Source organism: Sinocyclocheilus grahami, unplaced genomic scaffold, assembly GCF_001515645.1.
Source record: "Sinocyclocheilus grahami isolate Dianchi unplaced genomic scaffold, SAMN03320097.WGS_v1.1 scaffold123.1, whole genome shotgun sequence".
NCBI lineage: Eukaryota > Metazoa > Chordata > Actinopteri > Cypriniformes > Cyprinidae > Sinocyclocheilus > Sinocyclocheilus grahami.
In genome coordinates, this window is record NW_015505302.1 from 211327 (window position 1) to 232307 (window position 20981).

At 35.8% G+C, this 20981-nt stretch overlaps 1 protein-coding gene and 1 pseudogene across 1 annotated transcript; both read left to right on the top strand.

Moving 5' to 3' along the window:
- LOC107590008 (E3 ubiquitin-protein ligase parkin-like) overlaps positions 1-9451 on the top strand; it is a 113691-nt pseudogene extending 104240 nt beyond the window's left edge.
- Positions 9452-11719: 2268 nt separating this feature from the next.
- On the top strand, positions 11720-20690 carry LOC107590009 (transient receptor potential cation channel subfamily V member 6). Its single transcript, XM_016278607.1, has 14 exons — positions 11720-11888; positions 12046-12155; positions 14403-14531; positions 14613-14704; positions 14786-14897; positions 15082-15252; positions 15941-16011; positions 16110-16277; positions 17803-17921; positions 18006-18210; positions 19676-19883; positions 19972-20057; positions 20173-20327; positions 20514-20690. Exons 1-14 carry the CDS (start codon positions 11720-11722, stop codon positions 20585-20587), a joined length of 1869 nt encoding a protein of 622 aa, XP_016134093.1. The 3' UTR covers positions 20588-20690.
- The last annotated feature ends 291 nt before the right edge of the window (positions 20691-20981 follow it).

Sequence of the window (20981 nt, forward strand, 5' to 3'; positions counted from 1 at the left end):
TATATCATTTTGAAAATGCCTATTTTGAGTGGAAGCAGAAACACGCTGTTTTTCGGGCCTGTCTCTTTAAATGCAAATGAGCTGCTGCTCCCCGCCCCATTTTCCAGAATAGAGCGGCGCTATTACAGCTCGGACCTGCTAAAAAGCATCTGTTTTGGTTCTGATTATCATGCGTTTTAAACCATATGAGTTTAAACTTATATACGGTTTTCTGAGAGCACGTATCCGAAGCACATGGACAGAAAGCGGCATGTGAGTACTAAACTAAGTTCTCATTCACACACAAGTTTACGTCAAAAACACACATGAGTTACAAAAAAACAGTCGGTTATGTCTGTGAAGGTAAACAGCTGGGAAATAAATCACATGTTTATTTTAGATCTGTGTGGCAGCAGCAATATACAGTAAATAAATCAATAAATCCACTGCTCTGTTGTCTCCTCTGAGGCTGGGACTGTAAATAGTGTTCTGTGCTCATCTGTGCAGACAATGACAGAACAGTTAACATGTTTTGCTCAAACTTTCGCCGTGGCTGGTAAACCGTTGTCACTTGCGAAAACACAATAACTGCGCCGTGGGTGGAAACTTACAGATTAAGGGGCAGTAATATTATAATAAGATCCCTTTGCCACGTCACCAAGGGAGCGAAATCAAACGCGCTCGTTTTCTCAGATGCTTGCAGAAAAAGGCTTCCCAAAAAAAGAAACTGGGTTAATCTTTTTCACGTTTCCTTGGTTGGTAGATGCACCGGGGACCTGATTATAGCACTTAAAACCTGGAAAAGTCAGATTTTCATGATATGCCACCTTTAAAACAAACCAACCTGAGAAACAGTATCCCATTTCTTCAGGAATTTCAATCGTGGCATTTACATTTTTATTTTTTACAACCAGAGGCTATAGAACGGTGTGACATCTTAGAAAACTCATTGATTTTTTTACTGTGAGTGAAGACAATTTGAATGCTCCAAGATGGTGGACGCGTCTGTCTGGAGCGGATGAATGTGGCATCTACCTATATATATATATATATATATATATATATATATATATATGGTAGACAAGCTATAGTCTTCTGATGTGTTTTTGATAATAAGATCACATTGGCTAATGGTTATGTACAGATGTACTTTTAGCTTTGATTTCATTCACTCTTGTTGGTGGATTGGAGTGTATTTGTGTGTTTGTTCTTAAGTTGGGAATTTCGAGAGCTTGTCACTTATCTTCTAACCATACTTTTACAGTATCAGTTTGAGTGCGGTGTGAGAAACCATGTGTCTGGTTTCTGACAGTGACGGCGTGGTCAGCACCACGTCTGTGAGCCGCAGATAAAGGCTTTATTGGAGTTGGCGTTAATGAACCGTTGGCACCAGCACACACACATATACCAACGATGGCACATAAAAACACAGACACACAAAAAAGCGAGCAGTTTTTACACACTCTGGACTTAAGGGACACCTTGCAATTTACCTGTCCTATTTCTCTTTCAGAAAAATCTATATATTCCTCTCTATATCTCCTCGGCCGTTTTATACAGCCTTCCTCTCTTTTGTTTGGGGGTTTAGGGGCCCTGTATCAGCAGTGTGTATTGAATACGAGAGTTGAGCTCAATGTAAGTCGCTGGCAAAAGAGCAATTTCTGTTTTTTTTAGCATGTGTGGCTTCAGGAGGGTTTGTTGCTGTGGTTTGTGTGCACAGTAAGTGTGAACTATCAGCTTTCAGCAACATGAGAAGCAAGATTAACTCACCGGTCTCTAGTGATAGAGAAAAATCCTGCAACCTTGGCGACGCAAGTGCCGTGCTGTACTAATTGAGCTCCTGGAACAAATGTAAAAAGTGAGATAAAAAAACAAAGAGGAGTATGTTTTGCAAGAAGATACTATTTCAGTCTTTCACATTAATTCAATGGGTTACTTGCTTTTTCTCAGTTTTTTTTTTTGCTAGCTGTTTCAGAGTGAGAATTGTTTCAAAGTAAATCATAAAGTAAAATTTGTTTCTGTGCATATTAATTCCCTGCATTATTAACAAAGCTGAATTGAAAGAAGTTTTGATTTTTTTTAATATCTTATATAATTTATAACGTAAAATATGTTTCTTTATATTCCATCTTTATACCTTAATTCAGGCTACATAATCAATTCTGTCATTTGCAACCACATTCTCCATACTTGTAGGCTGTTATTAATATCTGTTGAATTGTTTATATTTTATTGGATAATTTTGTATCTAATTTTGTTTTATATCAAATTTGATCTAAGTATCACTTTTATCAATTTTAGCTGTTTAAAACAATTAACAGTTTAACTGTTTTCAGGTGTTTGCCAAAAAAAGAGCAAAAACCAAAACAAGAAATTAAAAAACAATAATATGTTCTCCTAAATAATACACTGAAATTGATGTAGCTAGTGCATTTCACAAATAATTACAAGGAAACAGCAAGTAACACTAATATAAGTTAAATATTCTTTAACATTAAAAAAGTTGTTTTTGTACAGTGTATCGAAATGTCCTTTCGCTGATATTTTGTTTGCAAAAAAAAAGTTTATTTTATTTAATTTTGCTGCACACCCATTTATGACATCCTGTTGTCTTGGGCCTCTGTGGAATTTTTGTGACTCCTCGTGCCTCAACTCGGTTTTGACCAAATCTTAGATTGTCTGATTCGGTCTGATATCCTACATGGCGAAGAACCATCTGGCAATTTAAAACCCCTATACGAACGTAAAGTCTCTGACCAGAACTGTAATTTATATGCAAATGTCAAAAGGCTAAAAGGGGTCTCTTAAGCCATAAACAGTCCAACGCCCATGCATGATCCTACGCAGACGCTACACCCTAATTGTGGGAAATGGCAGGTAACTAGATGTAGCGTGTTTTTAAAAATGGCATGTTTATGGGTGGTTGTGGAGTGAGAAGCTGTTCTGTACAATCTGTCTGTTCTGTCATTGTGTCTCTGGCTCTGTTCTTTCTCTCACACTGTGTTTAGAGCTGCTCTGAGCGCTGGGGACAGTGAGCCAGGTGTCAGAAAGATGCTATTATTGCCTTGAAGCCATACATTTGGGTCAGGGCTGTGAGTGTGTGTTTGAGAGAGAGAGATCAGAGAAATCTCTCTCTCTCTCTAAGAGCTCTTTCAGGGTTAAACTCTGACATTCTTATTTAACACACATCAGACTGCCACTGTCAGATCCTGTCTAAGTCTACACACACACACATGCACAAACAGAGTTGACTGCATTTATAAATGCTGGAGCACAGATCAAAGCATCCTATAGCACAGTGGCCACAATGCTTTGTTCGTGTGCAGCATGTATAAGTGTCAACATCTATGACAAAATGTTCTCTATAAATCTATGTTATGTAGTAATTGCGACTTTTGCACGAGTTATTTCTGTACACTAATCAACTGCATTTCAGTGTGTAAATAAATCAAGTATGTCAGATAGTGATAGTCAGCTGCATGCTCCACATTCTATCACTTTCTGCTGATTTTAAGGATAATAAAATCAAGTAATAAAATAAATTGACACTATCAGTAATTAATAGTGTTTTCCTCTGGGAATCTAGCATTTTCAGCTAAATAAAATAAAATATAAAATGTGAAAAGAAAAGAAAAGAAAAGAAAAGAAAATCATAAGAAATCATGGAAAAGACACAAAAAGTTTGTTGTTTTCCCCTGGGAATCTAGCAATAAAAAATTAATTAATTAAATAAAATAATATAACAGTTAGACGTTTGGAATAAAGTCTTTTATGCTCACAGAGACTGCATTTATCTGATAAAAAAATACAGTAAAATTGTGAAATATTATTACAATTTACAATAATTGTTTTCTATTTTATTTTATTCCACAAAAAAAACAGAAAAAATTTAACATTAAAATAAAAAATATTTAATGCAACAATTCAGCATTTTAGAATGATTTCAGAAGGATCATGTCAGACTGGAGCAATGATGCTGAAAATTCAGCTTTACCATCACAGGAATAAATTACATTTCAAAACATTAAATAAGAAAACAGTTATTTTAAAATATAATAATATTTCAATATACTAATACTAGCGTGTTCTACTAATAGTAACATTTTCTGCTGATATAAAATAAAATAAAATAAAATAAAATAAAAAAGTAAAAGTAAAACAATACTATCATTTTATATGTGAAATTGTCAGTGGTTTACCCTGGGAATGTAGCATTATTTCCTAATTTCAAGAAAAAAATGTAATTAAATACATAAAATAAGAAATCCTAAGAAGATATGTAGAATTCTTTAAAATGTCTAAAATTAAATTATGAATTTGCCGAGTTTAGTTTAAGAAATATTTATTTCTGTCAGGACCACTATCGTCAAAGATGATTGACAGTTAGCATACAGTTTGGATTGGCGGTATGGTTCTGTTCTGGGCAAGAACTCCCTGCGCATCCATGCAGCCTAGCATGGATGAGAGCAGGGAGAGCAGCAATAACCCCCCAGGGTAAACAGAACAGAACCAACATAAATGTATTGCAGATATCGTTAAAGTTCAATAATTTTATGTACACATTTTAGAATTAGTCTGATTCAAAGGACAATCAGAAGGCGGAATCCTGACTTATAGAGGAGGAGCTGGGGATGGAGGAGGGTAATTACTATAAACTGTTGATAATACTGAGGGACCTTATATATGAATGATTAGATAGGTGTTGTATTCCTATAGGTTGATGGGGATCAGCTGAGAGTCAGCTGATGCAAGCTTGACTAACGTGACCTGCCAGAACTAATGCTACGCTTGATAATTATTATTTAATGCACCTAGAAATAACTTTTTGTCAAATCCCTATCCAGTTAATGACGAATGGTTGAAAAAACTATGGAAATTCATGAGCCAACATGTTTAGAGTCCCACATATGGCTCAGATACTTAATAAACACATAATGGAGGAGTGATTGATGTGAACTTAGTGAATGACGGGCGTTTGAGCGTTCTGTGCAGTTATGCGCTTACATTCTCCCTGTTGAAATGCATATTAGAGATGAGAACTGACTTGACAATTCAAATATCGCATTGCTTGAAAAGTAAAGACACCGAGACACTTTGTTCAGGACTGAAAAGTGGCATTAATTTCACACTAAGAAGGGTCTCACTGTTCCACGTTCCGCATCAAATACATCCTTCCCGTCTCACAGCCGTAGAAAATGACTGCGCTGGAGAAGGACACCAACGATGTGGGTAATAAACATGAAGGCTGGCAAATCTGAGAGAGAACCAATGAGAACAGGGGTGAAAAAAGTAGAAAGAAGTGGCTGTCAAAAGAACTCCGTTTTCTCATCATCACCGAGGAAGGGGAAAACAAAGAAGCATCTGTCTCTAGACCTAGAGAGGAGGATCTGTCATGAGCAGCAGAAATAATAAAGCAAAAAGATGATGCGATGCTTCACTGCTTCACAAGTCTGGCTCTCTGAAGAAATACTAAATCAGTAGAGCTTCAAAAGAGCTGTAGAGGAAGAGTATGCTAAACCCATGAGTAATACTTCCTCACTTAAAACGCTTGCTGAGAGGATGCCATGGAGAACTGCTGCCCCCTCCTGTGCGCTTTGGATGCTGTATGAATATGCATTTGTGTTACGTGCATCATAAACTGTAATTGTAAAATGTATGATAATTCCAACAGGTCCAGCCACATTAGTATAGAAAGCACCACAGAGCCAAAGTGTGTAAAATTTTTAGAGAATTCAACCTGTGATAAATGGCTTATTTGTCAGTGTTATTAACTAAACTACTTTAAAAAAGGCATTTTTGTTCCTTAAAAATATAGATATTAATATTAGATGAAAGTTTTAGGGCAAGTTTAAGTTAAAATAAAATAGAAATAACAAAAAAAGAAGAATAGAATGACAAAAGCACATAGCAAAATTACTAAAACATTTAAATAAAATGTTAAAATATTTTATTTAACCGTTAAAATAAAAATAAGAAAACAAGTAATTGACTTATTTAAATAAAGTAATATGAATAACTACTTTAAAGTAGACAAATAATCCTAAAATAACATTTCTAATCGTCTGTGCACATTAAACTGGAATAGTGAAAGTATTTTATTGCAACGATCATCTGCTTCACCTGTAGAGACAACACAAAATGACATTAGCAACAAATGTTCCATCTATATACAATGGCATATTTCAGTGAAACACAATATTGAGTGTCAAATGATGTAGGAAAGGATTTGATTTTATCCATTGAAATCAGGGACTGGTTGGATCATGAAGAGAGTAAAATAATTATTTACGAAAAGATGTAATGCTTTTCAGCATACATTATGAATATCTATATAATGCATTATACATAAAGGCTTCAAGTTAAGTGCTACCATAATTAAAGAATGCTAAGTGACATACACTTTACTATTAATTACTGACCAGTATAAGAGCTGGGGCCTGTAGCGGTCAGTGTTAGTAAGTGGTTTGCTGTTTGTGTCAGTTTGTGTTTTGCAGGGACTGTAAGGCAGAGTTTCACGAGGACCCCTGCAGACAGAGGACAGACACAGCAACAGGAAGTGCCCTGCAGGTGAGGACTTCACACTTTTAATATTAGTTCATCACATATGCATGGACACAGTTCAATTTATGTTGGCTAGATATCATCAGTCAAGGTGAAAATACACCCCATCTGCTTAAATATTCTCTCTTTTAGCTTGAGCAGCCCAGAGATTATAGTCGTAATGGTGTCAGTGCAGGACAATGCCTGCAAGCTATTCACAAATCACCTGATTCATAAATGAATCACATAAGAGAGGAATTTAAAGCTGTTTAAGATTACTGTGCTGTGTTTGATCCCTGGTGTGTGTGTGTGTGTGTGTGTGTGTGTGTGTGTGTGTGTGTGTGCGCGCGTTTTTGTGACAAATGAGGACATACATTTGTATAATGACAAGGGTATGACATAGAAGAATTGATTGGAAGAAACGTTTCAAGCATGAATTCTCAAACTCACACATACCAAACATGAATACGACCCCTTAAGCTATTCAATAGTTATTAACAATACATACACAATAAATGATTAAGACATGATGGTTAAACGTGTGGGTTACATACATAATATGGAGTTATGTATAGCAATTATTAGTTGCTCACCAGTCCTTTTAGTGTCATTTAGATGCATATTTACATGGAAATGAAGTTTCTTTGGCATTCTGTGGACGTAAGGATACGTTCTGTGAAGACCAGAGAGGTTAAAATGTCTGTAAGGAATTTTAGTCTGTTCTCTGTCGTGAGGTGGGGGAAGTCAATTTACGGGGCTCGTGACTGCGTTTACTATCACGTGAGGGTCATGTGGTCATCTCTTTGACCATTTAATCTTGATTACTTGCCCTAAAATTGACAATCTCCTTGGAATTCCTGGGCCTCTGTGGAATTTGTCTCATGTTTCAACCATGTTTTGACCAAATCTTAGAATGTCTGATTCGTTCTGATACCCTACAACGCCTATGGGATGTCCCCACTTTTCACAAAAACAAACCTGTGTGTGTGTGTGTTTCAGGGCTATATTGCAGATGAAGATGCAGCTCTTCATGCCCGCTGGGAACAGGCTTCACAGGAGACTATATCCGAAACCACTCACCTTTGCCCCAAATGCCAAGTTCCTGTGGAAAAAAATGGTGTGAATTGTCTTTTACCTTTCTCTAATTTATCAGGAACTATATTCAAAATAGTGTACTACCATACTACTATTACTTACTAATAACCCGTGCTGTGTAGTAACTGATTATATGTAATATGGATTATGTAATCAGATTTAAAAAATGATCTACTTGTGATTAGAATATATAGTATGTTTTAAAATAAACATAACTTTTTTGTTGATTACATGATGTTATTCATACAATGGCAGTAAATTATTAATAATTTATAATTCTTCTCACTCGTCACTTATAAAAGTCTTCTAGATTTGTGGAATTTAACAACAGATTTGCATGTTCATGTTGGCATGCATGGCATGCAGGTAATATTTCAGTATTTTTAGTAAGTGTTTTATTTTGATAGTTTTTACTTTTCTTGTTTTTTTAATTGCTTGTTTATTTCAATGTGACATTTTTGTGATTTAAAGGGACCGTTCACCCAAAAATTTAAATTCTGTCTACTCACCCTCAAGTTGTTCCAAATCTTTATGATTTATTTTGTATTTATTTTTTTATTTTTTAATCTGACGAACACAAAATAAGATATTTTGAAGAATGTTGGTAACCGGGAGCATGGGGGGAAAATACTATGCAAGTCAGTAGGTGCATTTACATGAAGCATTGTATTCCGATTACAATTGGTTTAAAAGTATATGAATAAAAATGGTGCATGTAAACACCTCAATCAGAATAAATGCAAATTAATTTGTGTGTGTGTGTGTGTGTGTGTGCTTATATTAGTCTTGCATTTCCATTTCAGTGCGACAAATAAACCTGAAATTATATCAGCAATTTTTTTTTATTATTTGATTCTCCTAAGGGCTAAATAGTAATATTATTTAATTTTAATATTTTGTCATATCATTTTCATGTTAATAATTTTTTTATATTTTTTACATATATTATATATTCAGTGTTTAAATTTGAATTTAAAATGAACTTATATGAATATATTTATAATGTTTTATATTTAACTATTTATATTTATGACATTAGCTAAACACAGTTGGCTGAATTAACTATGTGTGTGATGAGGAAAGGTTCTTAACTCTTATAAAAAAGATTCCAAAGGTATGTTTTCTCAGCGATGTCATAGAAGGACCATTTTTGGTTCCGCAAAGAACCTTTTAGTGAACAGTTCTTAAAAGAACCCTTTTTTATGTGAGGTTTTACATATATATATATACTTTTTTCCAGTATAAAGAACATTTTCTATAATGGAAAGTTCCCATGGATGTTAAAGGCTCTTCATGGAACCTTCGATGCCGATAAAGAACCTTTCGTTTTTACAGTGTTTTGGGAACCCAAAAATGTTTTCATGGGCATCACTCTGAAGCCCCATTATTTTTAGGAGTGTACTATTTTAAAATTGTACGTATTATACAGTGTATGTATGAATGCTTGAATATTTACAGTATCTCAGACTGCTCGGTCATTGGTTGGCTATCTTTGTTTTTATCTTTAACCTTGAAAGTGCTCTGTAAAGATGTGATTATCTCCTAACAGTATGGATAACGATCCCCTCTCGTCTTGTCCTCTCTTATCTCGCTCAGGTGGCTGTATGCACATGGTGTGTCCGCGTCCACAGTGTAAGTTTGAATGGTGTTGGTTCTGTCGTGTGGAGTGGAACAGAGAATGTATGGGCAACCACTGGTTCGGATGAGTCGGATACGCTCTCACCATCAGCTGAAACTCAGGAAATGAAGCCAAACCTCTAATCATTAGCACTATTGTGAGGTATATATCATGAAATGCTGCTGACATTCAAAAGTATCTGTGGTAACCACAAAAAAATAAGGGTGTGATGGAATCATATTCTAGTGTTAGTCAAATGTTTTTAATGAAATCCTGAGTCATGTTTTCTTTCAAGTCATCGAAATCCAACATATTTGTTTTGCTCATGGGAGTGTTGTTGTATTACTGACTGCACTTAATAATCACGATGAAAGTGATTCAGGTTTTTTCTCACCCCAATCTAGCTTTTATATTTTTATTTATTTTTTTTAGAAAAATGTATTTATTCCTGTAATGGTAAAGTTGCATTTTCAGCATCATTACTCCAGTCTTCAGTGTTACATGATCCTTCAGAAATCATTCTGATATGCTGATATGATGCCCAAGAAACATTTCTTCTCATTACAAACATGTTTAAAACAGTTGTGCTGCTTAATATCTATAATATTTACATTTATTTACCATTTATTTGAAATGGTAATCTTTTAAAATGATAAATATCTTTATAATGTGATTATAAATGTCTTTAATGCATTTAACTGTCACTTTAATGCATCCTTACTGAATTAAAGTGTTAGTTTCTTGGGGGTGGGGGACTCCAAACTTTTCAACGGTAGTGTAACTCGCAGCTTTAGATGTGCATTTATGTTCTCCAAGACACTAGAGACACTATTTTTGTGGATTAGCTCTGACAAAGATTCAGTTTCTTTACGATTCATTGTCAAATTGAAAATATTACACTACGGGCAATACATTTGAATTAATGGGATATTTTACATTTGCAGGCTTAAAGACTGTATGTAGACTAAAAAAATGAACATAAGTCATCAAAAGATGTGGGGAGGTCAGTCGCTCACCTGGCGTCCTATGCAAGAGGCCGCTGGAAACATGCTGCCCGCAAGTCTGTAAGGAAGAAACCCAAAGGTATTTATAATAAATGCTTATTATGTGCCCTTCAAAATTCCATGGCAATAAACTATTTACCTGCTTTGTAAAATGTGATTTTGAAGATGGTTGTGAAAATGTACTCCATATTCCATAAAAAATGATGGAATATTTCAATTTGATTACCCTTAGAAAAAGGTATCGTAGCTATACCTAGGTACACTGATGGTATCAGATGGCAATACTTTGGTAGACCTAAATTGAAATAATATGTCATGTACCAGAGAAAGTATGAACTATCCACTGCCAATAGATATACAGACACACTTATATACTGCTGCTGCATGATTAGGCATGCATCACATCCTGTAGCAGATCTAGACAGGTGGAGCTGGGGGAGGTGGAGGGTTTCAGAGGAACTTTGATAGCATTGCAGGACCAGCTTATCCACCTTATTTTGCAACACGGAAGTAAGATATTTCTCTGTGAATGTGCAAGACTTCCGATTCATATGATGTGGATAAGCCGATATCCACATAAAACCGATAAGAAAAAAAACAAGAAGTAACAGTTATTTCAACAAATTTGAAATGTAACGCAGGGAATTCTGGGAATGTCAATTTACGGTTATTCACTGTAAATTATACGGTTTAGCACTTTACGGTTACAATTATTCCAAAAACGGTATACTGTCAAGAACTGGTTGTACGCTCTCAGAAAAAAAAGGGTACAAAAGCTATCACTGGGGGCAGTACCTTTCAAAAGGTACTAATATGTACTCTCTAGGTATTAATATGTGCCTTTAAGGTACTAATATGCATCTTTTAGACATAAAGTACTAAAGAGTACCTTTTGAAAAGGTACCAGCCCAGTGACAACTTTTGTACCCTTTTTCTGAGAGTGTATGTACTGTACATTCATGAGTGTGATTTTGAGTTGAAATGGTTATATAACACACAGAGTATGAAGGGAAAAAGTAATTTACTGAGTTGCAATTTAAACAATCACACAGAAAATGATAAACAATAGTTTATCAACAAAAGTTTATTCAATTCAAAAGTTCGGGGTCTGTTTTTTTATTTTAATTTTTTATTTTTTTGAAAGAAATGTATATATATATATATATATATATATATATATATATATATATATGAAGAGTTAATTTGCATAAACATAACAAGTTTCAAAAATCATGTTTTTTTATTGTGCATTCCAATTAATCTCAATCATACTGCAGTTGGGTTATTTTGATTAGGTTAAAAATAAAAATAAAATACAAACACAATAAAACACAATAAAAACATGATAACATAATAAAAAACATGATTTATTTTTTTTAAACGGAGTTATATGTTTTTGCAAATAAACTCTTCATATATATTTATATATATATTATTTCTTTCTTTTTACTACCTCAAATCAGCAGTCTGATATTTTGTTGCAATGGCAGCTGACATTGAAGCTCGCACGTATAAAGAGAAGCAGACCGCACTGCACTTTGCTGCTAAGAATGATGCTGTCGGGGCAGTGAGGATGTTACTGCAGAACGGGGCGGACATTGCTGTGCGAGACTATAAAGAGAGAACTCCTCTACAGCTGGCTGCTAACTTCGGTAAGGCTTTTATAACTCTATAAAGTCTGACCTGATCTGTGCATACTCTCCAGCTCTAACAGTGGATGAATCTGTTGATTACTGTCAAAGATGTCTCTACTTTTTTGACTTCTGCATTCAAGGGTGTTATGGGAGTTATTGGGTGTGTTATGTACAGATCGGAGTGAGACAGCACGTTTGCTGCTGGAGTTTGGAGCAGATGCTGGGGTGCAGGACTCTGATGGACAGCTCTGCATTACTGCCATGGTTACTAAAATGACTTCTGTGGTGAGGATTCAAGAATTGTAATCGATTCAGTACGAGTTAGTCAGCAGCATTAATGACATTACATGTATTCATTTAGCAGATGCTTCCATCATGACTTTCAAATGAAAATAATACTAGCAAAACACATTAATCCAAGACACAATACAAGTATTGCAACTAAATTTTTGGATTTTCAAATCAATTAACGCAAACAATTTTAGTTTTTTTTTTTTTTCCTGCCTTTGCACAATTTATCTGGACTTTGCTATTATTTTGCATAATGTAGAATAATGAAAATAATTTGTAAATCATGCAAGTAAGAATAAATAAATAAATAATATAACAAAATTAAATAATTGTTTTTATTTTAATAACTGATATACATTTACATGACTGAATTATTTATTTTTTTATTTAATTTATATTGTTTTATTTAATTTATTATTTTTTGATTGCAGTGCTTCACATTTCTGCTTTTAAATTCTAAACTATTATTTTGGTAATTAATCTGTGGTAGATATCATCAGACCACAAATAGTAAGCTTTTTGTAATAATGAAACTAATACTTCTATTCAGCAACGATGCATTCAATTGATCAAAAGAGATAGTAAAAGCTTTTACATTGTTACAAATGATTTAAAATAAATGCTGTTCTTTTGAGCTTTCTATTCGTCAAGGAATCCTAAAAAGAAAAAGTTTCCAAAAAAATATGTAAAGCAGCACAACACAACTGTTTTCAACATCGATAATAATAAGAAATGTTTCTTGAGCATCAAATCAGCATTTTGGAATGATTTTTAAAATGATTATGTGACACTGAAGTAATGCTGAAAATTCATCTTTGCATCACAGGAATACATTACATTTTAAAGGGGTCATATGATGTTGCTAAAAATAATATTATTTGGTGTATTTGGTGTAATGAAATGTGTTTATGTGGTTTAAGGTTAAAAAAACACACAGATGTGTGCTCTGATTGGCCAGCTATCTAGTGTGTTGTAATTGGCCGAATACCTCAAGCGTGTGATGGAAATGTTACACACCTCACATACTGTGATGCCCTGTCAGGCCGGAGCGATGATTCAAAAACATTAAAACCCATTATAAACGAGGCATTTGTTGCATCCAGTGGGGACATAATTACGGATTATAATGACTTGTACTGTCTTTTTACGCGTTGTGTTGCGTTGCATCGGGCCGCGTAAACATAAAACCATGTCTGCATTTGTGTTCAGAGAAATTACAAACAACAAGTGCTACTCTACACTGCCCAAAACTCGCGTATGAATCATCAGTGGCAAATTCTTTAAATATAAAAAACGTACTTACAATCTGTGAATCAGAACAGCCGGCATTGTAGTCTACTCTCCCGGGATCAGTAAACGGTCCTCCATAAAATGCGCTGGACACATCTGAATATTTGGGTTGAACTGTTTTGGAAGAGTGTTGTAAATACAACTTACCACTGATTTCTAGTCATGTCCTCTTTTGGAAGGCCAAACAAAGTAGTTTCGCTTTCACAACGAAACACAGCGTCACACAAGGCGGGCTAGAGTGAGCAGAGGGCAGCGGGCTTGAGAATGGCGCGGCTGGCGGATTCGACGAAGGAGCGTCCGGTGGGCTTGCGGCAACCACATGTGACGACCCCAGGCTGGACTCCGCTTCATCCACGGTGAAAGCCGATCCGGCAATCCACAGCGCAAAGTTGATGTATTTACTCAGCGACCAGCATGGATCAGCTCCAGGCATGACGGAGCGATATCGTCCTCTTTTGGAAGGCCAAACAAAGTAGTTTCGCTTTCACAACGAAACACACAGCGTCCCTACGATATGGTGGCGGCAGCAACAAAAATACTACAGCAAGAATAAAAGTTATGCCTTCTTTCTTTGCGTGAACATTTGGGTGGCATTATGCAAATCTTCCCACATAGTGACGTAGACATGTGGGGGCGTATTAGAACGAGCCGTTTTAGGTAGGCGTGGTTGACTCTTAAGTTTTATAAAGAATATCTCTTTGGATTTGAGACTTTAGTCTTTGCAACTTTACAGATCTTCTTTATGCACCAAGAGCTTGTAACACTCCAAAGAGAAAGGAAAAATTGAAATCGCATCATATGACCCCTTTAAAATATATTCAAATAGAAAACAGCTATTTTAAATTGTAATAATATTTCACAATATTGACGTTTTTACTGCATTTTTTTGATCAAATAATTGCAGCCTTGGTGAGCATAAAGATTTCCTTTAAAAATCTTACTAATTGACAGGCTGATTTGGCAATGAATCAATTCCATATGAAAGACCGAATGACCCGAAAACAGTTCTACTACCTTCATCTCATGGAGCCAAAACCTGCTGACAAGACAAACCCAAAAGGTTCTGATCCGTCATCACCGGTACACATCTTTAAGCACATTTCACATACATTTCTGTACAGTGTTGCTGCATTAGATTATGAGATCTGTGTCTGTCCACAGCTGGAGTTTATTGTCAATCAGGGCAAACTGGATCTCATCATGCACCCTGTAGTGCTCAAACTCATCAATGTCAAATGGAACTTATATGGCAGGTAAACCAACATCAAAGTTCAAAACTGATGCATGGAGAAACATCAGCAGAGATCAACATCACATTAAATGTTTTCCTACAGAACGGGAGCCTGGATACTCTTGCTTCTCAATTTCCTATTTATCGTGTCCTGGACAACAGTAGCCATATCTGTGTCAGTACGTCCAGATGGAGATCGGTACAATCTTCCTCAGGTAGGACTAACTATCTTAATAGTTTGAACTATCTTTCTCTTGTTGACGATCGTTGACATATTGAAGGGTTCTTCCTTATTTTTTCTAATGTTATTGAGAATGCACAAAGTAAACAAATCTAGAATATACATTTTTTTGCTTCTGAACAAACATATGCTTACAGTACATGCACTTCTCTTGGTAGGACTGGTGGCGTGTGTTGTTGGTGGTTTTGGCACTAGTGCTGACGGTGGCTGAGGTATACAGGGAAGTGATGGAGATTGTGCGATCTAGGAGGAAACTGAAGCACTGGCAGCGTTGGACTGTGCAGAAAATCAATGAGGACTTGAGCTGCTCTCACCCTATGTGGCCTGAGGTAACACACTGAACCCGTTCACACACTCACTTCTACTTGCTCTTATTTAAGAAGTCTGCACTCACAATCTGGATTGAAATCTGTTGATGGATCCTATGTTTTTGATTTTTGTATTTTAAAAGCTTAGTTCACCCAATAAAGAAAATGTTATCATCATTTATACAATTCAGCTTTGCCATCACAGGAATTGATTACATTTTAAACTATAGTTCACCATACTGCTATTTTAGGGGGAAGTCGTGGTCTAATGGTTAGAGAGTCGAACTCATAACCCAAAGGTTGTGGGTTTGAGTCTCGTACCAGCAGGGATTGTAGGTGGGGGGAGTGAATGTACAGCACTCTCTCCCACCTTCAATACCATGACTGAGGTGCCCTTGAGCAAGGCACCGAACCCCCAACTGTTCCCCGGGTGTGTGTGTGTTCACTGCTGTGTGTGTGCACTTTGGATGGGATAAATGCAGAGCACTAATTCCAAGTATGGGTCACCATACTTGGCCGCATGTCACTTCACTTAATTTTTACTGTATTTTGGAGCATAAGGGACTTCTCTCAAAAACACAAAAACATAAATAAATCTTAAATTATTCCAAACTTTTGACCTGTAGTATAAATGAACAGGAATAAAATACACTCTTGTAAGGACACAACTCAGAATTGATTTTTTTTATATATACTATATATAAAACAGGAACGCAATTACCTGGAAGGCCAAATTAAGTATATTCGAAACCTGAAAGGAACCTACTCTCAAGACCTCTGGTAATGTACTCATCACAAGCTAATATACAGTTGAATGTTAAAGAGTGTGAAAAAGTAAATTTCCCGTATGACTAAGCATGCTGGGATGTCTCATGCAGGAATATCTTTGATTGGCTGGTCTATTCGCTGCTGCTGGCAGTTCTGGGCATCCACTTGGCAGATATATTCCTAGTGTCTGACTCACTTCGACAGAACAGTCTTCGCCTCTTCGCAGTGTCCATTATTTTCCTGTGGTTAAGGCTGATGAAACATGTGCGAGCCTTTAGGTAATGAATCTTTTTGTAAGTATAACTTCGGGATCTTGACTTCCACCAGGGGTTTCCAGAGCCCTTATAAGTCAAGCCTATTTGATTTTAGAGGAAATGATTATGATTTTTGAATAATCAAATAACCCAAACTACACACATTTGAAATGTTAAATGTATTTGTGTGTGCTTGGGATTTCATTTTCAAAATGGCCAGATAAATTAAAATCAATTCATAAATTCTCATCACCTGTTCTAGAACTTTACTTAAAAAATTGTGGATGTGTATGTACAGTAAACTTTTTTTAAAGGAGGTCATAAAGCATATGGCTTTTGAGATTGTGGCCATCTGAGTAAAATGTTGGGGACCTCGGCTCTGTAGGAACACCTGGTCAGTAGCAGTTACCATAGAGACTCAGATATAATGTCAACACCTTTTGGGTCTCCTGACTGCTATGACACACAGAGCTCCTGGAGCCAAATGCTGTCACCTGGCAAGTGGCCCAAATAACAATGCTTCCATATCTCAGGTTTCCCTGAGACTCCACAGGTGGCCTCTTCTTTGTGGGCTAGGTAACCATGGGAACATATGGTCAGAGTTATGGTAACCATAGAAACATAAAGACGCGGGGGTTTGGACACCATGTGCTCAGTCACTTCTGAATGCTACTACAGTATTTCCATATTATGCCATTTCACTCATCAAGCAGAGCCAACCACAATTCGGCTGCTTTTCCAGATCCAAAATCAATCACAATAGAGCAAACACTGACTTAAAGAAAGAAAAAAACTACAATATTATGTACCATTATACACAACCGTTCAAAAGTTTGTGGTCAGTAAGATTTGATTCAAAATATGAAGAAGCACAACTCAGCATTAGAGTGATTTTTGAAGGATCATGTGACTGAAGACTGGAGTAATGATGCTGAAAATTCAGCTTTGCATCACAGGAATAAAATACAATTAAAAATAATAATATATAAGTTATAATAATAATAATAATATTTAACAATATTACTGTTATTTTGTATTTTTTTTAATCAAATAAATGCAGCTTGGTGAGCATAATAGACTTCTTTTAAAAACATCTTACCAGCTCCAAACTTTTGACTTTTGAATGGTTGTACTTTTATAAACAGGATGAATCATTGCAAATAATGTACTTGAGTCAAAAAAGTCAGTCTACGTTTGTCTTGACAATTAAAGGGATAGAGCACCCAAAAATGCAAATTGTGCCATTAACTCACCATTATGTTGTTCCAAACATTTATGTACTACTTTGTTATACAGAACTCAAAGATGTTTTAAAAAACATAATTGGACCCATTGACTTTAATTGTATTGAAAAAGACAAAACCTTCTTTTGTGTTCCTCAGAAGAAAATAAATCATACTGGCTTGGAACAACATTTAGGGTGAGCAAATGAGGACAGAATGTTCTCTCTTTAATGGTTTTTAGTTGTGAAAACTGAGCTTTGCACTCTATCGGCCTACAACATGACACATGATTGTACTCCAGGTAATGGCTGATTTTTATTCTCTAGGGTGATGGGGCCCTTTATTGTCATGCTGGGGAAGATTGCAGGAGACGTGCTGCGTTTCCTTTTTCTCTATATAGAGATCTACGTTCCATATGCCTGTGCTTTCTGGATCATATTTGGAGGTACATCACAAATACTTATAGTATATAATTGTACAGTATATGTAAAGCTGCATGATATATAAATGTTGTGCTTACTGGTCTCAGGTTTAGCTGAGGTGCCAAGTATGAAGACGGTTCCTGAGCTGCTGTACAGCCTGTACCGTATCACCCTGGTGGATGAGTATGAGTTTGATGCCATGCTGGATGTGGACGCAGTGATGGCCTACCTGCTCTGTGGAACATTTCTGACCCTCTCTGCTATTCTCTGTGTTAATTTACTGATTGCTCTGCTTTCTGATACTTTCCAAAGGTATTAATTAGCCATATACACTTTTATGATTTGTTTACTAGGGGTGTAACAATACATTGATATGGATTGATGCATCGATCAAATGACTGACATGATGTATTAATGCAATGCATAAAGACTGGAGTAATGTATGTATGTATGTATGTATGTATGTATGTATATATATATATATATATATAGATAGATATATGTGCTGGAACACACATGCTGGAGATTTACTACTAATCACAGAACCGGCTTTACTTATGAGATGCGCATGAAAATCGCATTTGATTATTTGCACAGCCCTATATATATATATATATATAGGAGCACCTTTATTGTGATGTAGATACCTATTTCAAATTGTCACTGAGTTGTCATCAAATAATTTATGAGCTTTATTTTTTCATTTTTTTTACAAATACCTTTTTATTTACCTTATTTTGTTGTGTCCTAATGGGGATTCTAGGATATTATATAGTATAATTGGCACATTTTAGAGAGTGCAAAATACTTTCTTGACTTTTGTCATTGTTTGTCTCATTGCATATGATCTCATGTGTGACATTACTATATATACTGTATATATATATATATATATATATATATATATATATATATATATATATTGTGGATACAGGATTTGCAATTTGAAATTAAATGTTTGTTATATTTAAATTGAATTTGTGAATTATTAAAAATTTAACTGGTTGTGTAAAATAGGTACATAACATCGTAATACTGATATATCGATCACAGGCCCATGAATCTAATCATATCGTAATTGTATTGTGGCATGTTTAGAGGTATCTGTCATTATTGCATTGCTGGCTAAAGGTGTGGTTACATTAGCTGTATTTTGGTGAGAATTTATTTGGCCAAAAATGGTCCATTGTCAATAGCTTGGCAATGTATGCAGCACAGCTCACGTAAAAGTCACTTTCAAACCTAGCATCTCTCTAGAATTCGCCTGACCAACTTACACATGAGAGAAATCTGCACAGGCAACTTTTTTCTTGCCCTCATGCGAAACTTCAGAATGCATGGATTCCTACTGAAATGCTTGAATTTCGCCTCCTACATTTTTCCAAGCAACGGTAAATGTGACCACACCTTAAAGGGATAGTTCACCCCAAAATTTTCATTTTGTCTTCATTTACTCACCCTCCACTTTGTCTCTAAACCTATATGCATTTCTTTCTTCTGTTAGATATTTTCTTCTAAAGATATTTTGAAGAATGTTGGTAAGCAAATAGTTGACGGTAGCCATTGACTAAGTATAGTCTTTTTTTTTCTTACTATGGAAGTCAGTGGTTACCGTCAACTGTTTCAGTGAACTATGCCTTTAAGAGTATTGATGCATCATAATAAAACGTCCAATTTACACCCCTAACGTTAATGGTGCTTTTTGTCCTTTTTGGGAATGATACTGTAGATGTGTTCACATTGTATTGAAAACACCTAGAATTGTTTGCGTTTACAGGGTCTATGACAATGCGCTGGCCAATGCTGTGATGCAACAAGCTGCTATCATTCTGCAAATAGAGGAATCCATGCCTTGCCTGAGACGTTGCTATGACAACGAGTACATCCACCAGCATTGTGCCCCGCTTGGAGAATTCTATGATGATGATGTCACCACTAACCCAGAACAACATGCTGAGATGAAGAAGCTCACAGAACAGATCAAGGTGTCTACATCGACAACTACTGTATGTTGCATTTTTCACATGTCCTTTCTGAAATCTCAGAATAACTGAAACTTTGCAAGTTCCGCAGGATACTTTAGATACATATCTGAACATCCAAAGAGAGACACTCTCACCACAGTTAGCCTATGCAGGTGCCGGAGAAGATACCAAAAGGTTGGTTGATAAACATCTAGCAACTTCTTGATCTTAGATTGTTACATCATGCTATAATGCATTTTGACGTGATTTTCCTGGAAAGGCTGCTTATTATTATTATTTTTTACAAAAGGAGAAGTGCTGCACTTCCAGAGAAAGAAGAACATCTCAAGACTCTTCACAGACTTAAGAAAGACCAGCAGAAGCACAGTCAGGACCTGAGTGAGCTCAAGGCTGAAGTGAAGGAACTCCACAGTTTGCTGCTCAGTCTGATACAGTCCAAGACATGTAAGAGAGCTCCGCACTTATAATGAACGTCTGTGAAAGTATGCACAAACATGCATGGGATCCTTGTAAGCCTCGTTTTTATTGAGGCGGTCATTGACGTTCAAATATTTGTCTATGGTAAATAATGTGAACCATATGCTATAACCTGGAATATCCCTTTAAGTGATTTGACTGATGTTTCTGCAGCTACTGATGATGACAAGAAACCCTCAGTGACAAAGCAACCTAGAGCGGACAGTAAAACCTCTGAAATTAATTAACGATTTGCGGAAATCAACATTTATTTCCACTCGGAGTGGAAAGGACTTATGCAGCAAGTCATGATTATGTAACCTACCTTTGTTGTTCCTTAAATTATGCCATTGCACCAATATAGATTTGCATCTGTGTATATTAAAGTGACTTTATTTTAATTATTAAGATTGTAACTATACAGTGTGAAACAAGACTAGTCTCTTTATCTGAACCCCAGAAAACTTAAAAGAAATAGTTTGCACACATGCATTTATTTATTTATTTTTCTCACACTCATGCCATTCAAAACTCATATGCTGTCAATGCACACTATACTGGTCAGGTTTGGAATCATTAAGACTGTTGTTGAGCATCACATCGATGTTTCTTGAGCGGCATATCAGCATATTAGACTGATTT